The 6,176-nt window shown below is 54.3% G+C and overlaps 1 protein-coding gene across 1 annotated transcript; it reads left to right on the top strand.

Moving 5' to 3' along the window:
* Positions 1-1,003: 1,003 nt before the first annotated feature.
* ANKRD33 (ankyrin repeat domain 33) lies at positions 1,004-4,551 on the top strand (the record flags this gene model as incomplete). The annotated part of the gene is made up of 4 exons (XM_030967130.1): positions 1,004-1,051; positions 2,251-2,380; positions 3,198-3,335; positions 3,791-4,551. Coding segments are annotated over exons 2-4 (1,020 nt in total), but the record flags the coding sequence as incomplete, so codon positions are not given.
* Positions 4,552-6,176: the final 1,625 nt, after the last annotated feature.

Raw genomic sequence — 6,176 nt, 5'->3', positions numbered from 1 at the left:
GCCAAACCAAAATGGACCCAAACCCAAATAGATCCAAACCAAAATGGACCCAAACCAAAATGGCTCCAAACCCAAATACACCCTAACTAAAATGGAGCCAAACCAAAGTAGAGCCAAACCAAAATGGAGCCAAACCAAAATGGAGCCAAACCAAAATGGACCCAAACCAAAGTAGATCCAAACCAAAATGGCTCCAAACCCAAATACACCCTAACTAAAATGGAGCCAAACCAAAATGGACCCAAATCAAAACAGACCCAAACCAAAACGGACTCAAACCAAAAGAGACCCAAATCAAAATAAACCCAAACCAAAATGGAGCCAAACGAAAATGGAGCCAAACCAAAATAAGCCCAAACCAAAATGGATCCAAACCAAAATAGACCCGAACCAAAATGGACCCAACCAAAATAGAGCCAAACCAAAACAGACCCAAACCAAAATAGACCCAAACCAAAATGGACCCAAACCAAAATGGACCCAAACTCAAATAGACCCTAATCAAAATGGACCCAAACCAAAATAAACCCAAACCAAAATGGAGGGGGACGGAGGGAGGGAGAGGGAGAGGGAGAGGCGGCTGACACACGTGGGGAAGAAATCTACAGGGAGAAACCCGGGGAATGTGAGGCAAACCGTGCCATCCCAGCTGCTGACAGCCCCTCTGTGCCTGCACAGGGCAGCGACAGCCCCGAGTGCCCCCTCGGCCACCCGGGCAGGGCTGGGCCGGATGACAGATGCCTGCAGTGGAGCAGAACCTGCTGCAGCTCCCAGTGCCAGCCTGGATGCCTCTGACCCGGAGCTGCACTATGAGGAGGAGGAGGAGGAGGAGGAAGAGGCATCCTCAGGATCCTCGGAGCCCTCGGACAGCAGCAGCATCTTCTCTGATGACTCGGTGTACCCCTGCTATGAGGTGTCCCCCGAGGCTGGTGGGGATGGGTTCCTCAGCCTGTACCAGTGCTGTGCCAGGAATGATGCCAAGCTGGTGTGGGAGAGGCTGGAGCGTGGGGTGAGCCGGAGCGAGGCCACGGAGCTGGACATCAACGGGAGGGTGAGCACCTGGGGAAGGTGGGGAGGGACCTTGCAGGGCTGAACCAGGGTTTTCAGGGAAATCCTGGAGGCTGGGGGCTGCTAGAGCAAGAGGGTAGGAGACGCCTGGGTGGGATGGATCTCCTGGGATTGATCCAATCCTTGGAGAAGAATGAGGATTTTCTACGAGAAGGCAAATCCTGAAGGCTGGGAGTTGATGAAGCAGGTGAGGCAGGAGGGTGGGATGGATCTCCTGGATTGATCCAATCCTTGGAGCAGAAGGAGGTTTTTCCAGGAGAAGGCAAATCCTGAAGGCTGGGGCAGGAAGGTGGGATGGATCTCCTGGGATTGATCCAACCCTTGGAGAAGAATGAGGATTTTCTACGAGAAGGCAAATCCTGAAGGCTGGGGGTTGCTAGAGCAGGTGGACCAGGAGGGTGGGATGGGTGGGATGGATCTCCTGGATTGATCCAAACCTTGGAGCAGAACGAGGATTTTCCGCGAACAGGCTGATCCTGAAGGCTGAGTGTTGCTAGAGCAGTTGGGGCAGGAAGGTGGGATGGATCTTCTGGGATTGATCCAATCCTTGGAGCTGAATGAGCATTTTCCAGGAGCAAGCAAAGCCTGGAGGTTGGGGACTGCTAGAGCAAGAGGGTAGGAGACGCCTGGGTGGGATGGGTCTCCTGGGATTGATCCAATCCTTGGAGAAGAATGAGGATTTTCTACGAGAAGGCAAATCCTGAAGGCTGGGGCAGGAAGGTGGGATGGATCTCCTGGGATTGATCCAAACCTTGGAGCTGAATGAGGATTTTCCAGGAGCAGGCAAATCCTAAGGGCTGGGGGCTGCTAAAGCTGGAGGGAGAGGCCTGAGTGGGATGGGTGGGATGGATTGATCCAAACCATGGAGCAGAATGAAGATTTTCTAGAAGTGGGCAAATTCTGAGGCTAAAGCAGGTGGGGCAGGAGGGAGGGATGGATCTCCTGGGATTGATTCAAACCGTGAAGCAGAATGAGGATTTTCCAGGAGCAGGAAAATCCTGAAGGCTAAAGCAGGTGGGACAGGAAGGTGGGATGGATCTCCTGGGATTGACCCAATCCTTGGAGCAGAACCTTGTCTGCCCTCCCATCCAGCTCCGGCCTGGTTTGGGTGGGGGGACAGTTCGGAATGGCCGCGGGATCCCCATGGTGGGACCGGGGTGCTGAGTGCTGTCCCCTCTCCAGAACGCGCTGATGGTCGCCTGCTGCAAGGGCTTTGTGGACATCGTGCCGCTGCTGCAGAAGTGTCCCTACATCAACATCAACCAGCAGGACAACGATGGCAACACGGCCCTCATGATGGCTGCCCAGGCAGGTCAGCACCCTCAGGAAGGGATGGGATGCCCTGTGCTTCCCCCAAAAACCCCAAAAGGGTTTTTTGTGCTCCCAAGGGATGTGTGACATCAGCTACGTTTGGGGTTCAGCTCTGCTTTTAAAATGGTGAGGAAATGGAGATTCCTGCAGTGGTGCTGGGTCGAGTGGCAGAGCTGGGCTGGAGCTGCCCCTGTGCCCCAGGAGCCACAGGGATTTATTTACCTGCCAAAAGGCTCCGAGCCCAAATCTCCAGCCTGGCTCCCTCCCCTTGATTTGCCAGGAGTGGAAGGAGAAGGGTCCCAAAGAGAGGATCACCCTCTATTCCCATTGTATCCTTGCTAGAATTCATCATTTTCTGGGGTTTTTTCCCATTTTTTGAGTCTTTCCTGTGTTCTCCACTAAAGCAGCTGGTTCATCATCGCTGTTCCCTCCATGCCCAAACCAAAATAAACCCAAACCAAAAAAAAAAACAAACAAACGAAATGGCAAACAAAATGGCCCCAAACAACCCAAACCAAATGGCCCAAACAAAATAAACCCAAATCAAAATGGACCCAAACCAAAGTAGATCCAAACCAAATAGACCCAAACCAAAACAGACCCAAACCAAAATGGCCCCAAACCAAAATGAACCCAAACCAAAACAGACCCAAACCAAAGTGGACACAAACCAAAATGGACCCAAACAGACCCAAACCCTTTCAATCCTGATCCCCCACACCTTCACCCCCATGGAATGCAGCTGCCGAATTCTCCGTCCAGTCGTGGTCCCCTGGTGACTGTGGGAACCCTAACACAGCTTCTCTCTGGCTCTCAAGGACACATCACCATTGTCAACTACCTCCTGAATTACTACCCTGCCCTCGAGGTGGACCAGAGGGACCCAGGGATGGGTGCGAAAAGGGGGGTGACACCCTGGGGGGCAACAGGACAATCACACGCCCTGCTCCTGGCAGGTGGGCGTCCCCAGAGACCCTGGGGGTGGCAATCACAGATCCTCTGGGACCCTGGAGGTGCTAATCGCATCTCCTCTGGGGTCACATCTCCTCTGGGACCCTTGGGGTGTTAATCACATCTCCTCTGGGGTCACATCTCCTCTGGGACCCTTGGGGTGTTAATCGCATCTCCTGTGGGGTCACATCTCCTCTGGGACCCTGGGTGGGCTAATCACATCTCTGGGACCCCGGGTGTGCCAATCACATCTCCAATGGGATCACATCTCCTCTGGGACCCTGGGTGTGCCAATCACATCCCCCAGAGACCCTGGCTGTGCCAATCACATCTCAGGGACCCTGGCTGTGCCAATCACATCTCGGGGACCCTTGGTGTGTTAATCACATCTCCTCTGGGACCCTGGGTGTGGCAATCACATCTCCTCTGGGACGCTGAGTGTGCTCTCTGCTGTCCCCAGGAGCTGACCTGCAGGCCGTGGATGCCGTCAAGGGGAAGACAGCCAGGGAATGGGCGACCTTCACCGGCCGCTTCGAGACCACGGTGCGCATCCGGAGCCTCCTGCGGCGCCCGCGCGCCGAGCAGTTCACAGCCCACTACCAGCCCGAGTGGCCAGCGCTGGCCGAGCTGGTGGCCAAAGCCCTGAGCCCCAAATCCAGGAGCAAGAGGCTCTCGGAGAAGATCAGGTCCATCTTCACCTTCAACATCCCGCGGAACCCCGAGGAGGACGGCGTGCTGGACCACATGGTGAGGATGACCACGTCGCTGGGCAGCCCCTTCGTGGCCACCGCCTGCCAAACCGTGTGCCCCGACAGCCCGCCCGAGGTGGGCAAGCGCCGCCTCTCAGTGCAGGAGATCCTCGGGCAGCACGTGGTGGGTCCGGATGAGGAATCAGAGCCGTCCTCAAGGCCCAGCACGGGGGGATCCTCCTGTAATGGCCAGGCCGTGTCCGAGTTCCGAGCACCACCGCCACCGCCGCCCAGGCGGTTCCTGAGCTTCCTGCCGCGGTGGCTGCGCCGGGGGAACAGCGTCTTCCCCGGGGAGCCCGTGCCCAAAATCAAAGTCAGCAAAGCCTCTGGGTCGAGCAGCGGGGAGAGGAAGCCACGTGTGAAGGACAAGCACCTGCTGCAGCCGCCGCAGTGGAGGTACAAGGTGCTGAAGGAGGAGAAGAAAGCGGCCGAGGAGGCCAAGAAGGGAGACAAGGAGAAGGAGAAGAAGAAGAACAAGAAGAAGAAGAAAAAGAAAGGCTAAGGAGGGAGGTGGTGGGGTGGGGACAAGGTTCTTGCTGTCCCCTTGGGTTCACTGATTTTTCTGGCATGGGGGGGTTTGTTCCCGGTGGATGGGAATGGAATATCCCCAAAGGTTCACAGGCCCCTGCCTGGCCTCTCGTCCTCTCCACCCCAAGGGTGGCCACCCTAGCATGGGACACGTCGTGCTGGGCACTGATGTCCTGAGACCCTGAAGCTCCAGGAATGCCAGGGAGCAGGACTGTGGCACAAGTCCGTCCTATTTTTCCTTTTTTTTTTCTTTTCCTTTTCTTTTTTTTTTTTTTTTTTTTTTTTTTTTTTGCCTCTCTGATTTTCCCAAGCTCTCGATGCGTTGGGATGTGACCGAGCAAATTAAAATGGAAGCGGCTGCCGTGTTAACAGGATTGATTCCACGAATAAAGCTCAGGGTTGCTGTGGGGCTGGCAGGAATTCTCCCTCTTCGCTGTCGGTGTCCTCTGGGTGCTCTGTCACCTCCTCGGTGACATTCCCCACTCCTGTGTGTCCCTGGTGTAGGGGTAGCATGGTCGGGATGGAGACGAGAGATCTCTGGAGCCAGGTGGCGGAATTTGGGGTTTATTGCAAAGGGCCAAGTGCAGGGAGCTGCTGGGAACTGCCAGGCACAGCTCAGAGCAGGACTGGGAGAAGAGAGGGGGAGAGAGGATGAGAGGGAAAGAGAGTAAAAGGGGTAAGAGAACAAAAGGCAAGAGCATGAAGTTCCCGTTTGAATACAATAAATCTTCTTCTGTGTTGAATATTCTGATTCTCACTAACCAATCTAGTACAAGATACAGATCCTACAGCATTTACATACAGCCTGTAAGAATCACTACATTACCATACTGTGCTACATTTTAAACCCTAAAAATTCCTCTTTGGGCCCCTTCTGCTGAGCCTAAAAACTACCCTTTGGAAATCCTAAAAACTCCTCTTTGGAAACCCTAAAAACTCTTCTTTGGAGTAGTTTGAAACCCTAAAAACTCCTCTTTGGGCCCTTCTGCCAAGCTGTAGGGTCTGCTCTGACCCTTGGAGCTGTCTGCAAGCAGAGGGTGTTGCTCCATCAAAAGGGGATTTTACCTTCAGCCAGCCATGCCATTGTTTTCCAGTTGTTCAGTAATTAAAGTATCTCAAAGCTTGCTTTCATTTCAATCTCACTTATAGTTTCCATATTCTCAAAATCTTTTGCCAGACAATCATATTTATAAGGCTTTCCTGTTTCATCTTCCCCAGCACTGGTGTTCCCAGATTTTTCAAGATATTTCGAGATCGCCTCAAACCCAGCTCCACGCCAGGGTGCAGGAACGTGAGGCTGCTGGTTCCTACACCGTGGGCAGAATTCGGCTCTGGGAGGGCAGCAGGCAGTGCCACAGTGCTCAGAGCAAAAGCCACCCAGGTCATAAATAATCCTTGGCCAGGTGTGGAGCCCCCTCCCTGCACCAGCCCCTGTTTTTGGGGGGAGTCCACGCTCCCCCTTTGAGGCTGCAGCTCTGTCCGAACCCAGGAAATTCCTCTCGCTGCCCTGGAGGGCTCCAGACCCTGCCTGGGGGGCTCAGAGACCTCAGCACAGAGCCCCAGACCTTT

Source organism: Camarhynchus parvulus, chromosome 29, assembly GCF_901933205.1.
Source record: "Camarhynchus parvulus chromosome 29, STF_HiC, whole genome shotgun sequence".
Classification (NCBI taxonomy): domain Eukaryota; kingdom Metazoa; phylum Chordata; class Aves; order Passeriformes; family Thraupidae; genus Camarhynchus; species Camarhynchus parvulus.
This window is presented reverse-complemented; position numbering and strand designations above follow the sequence as displayed.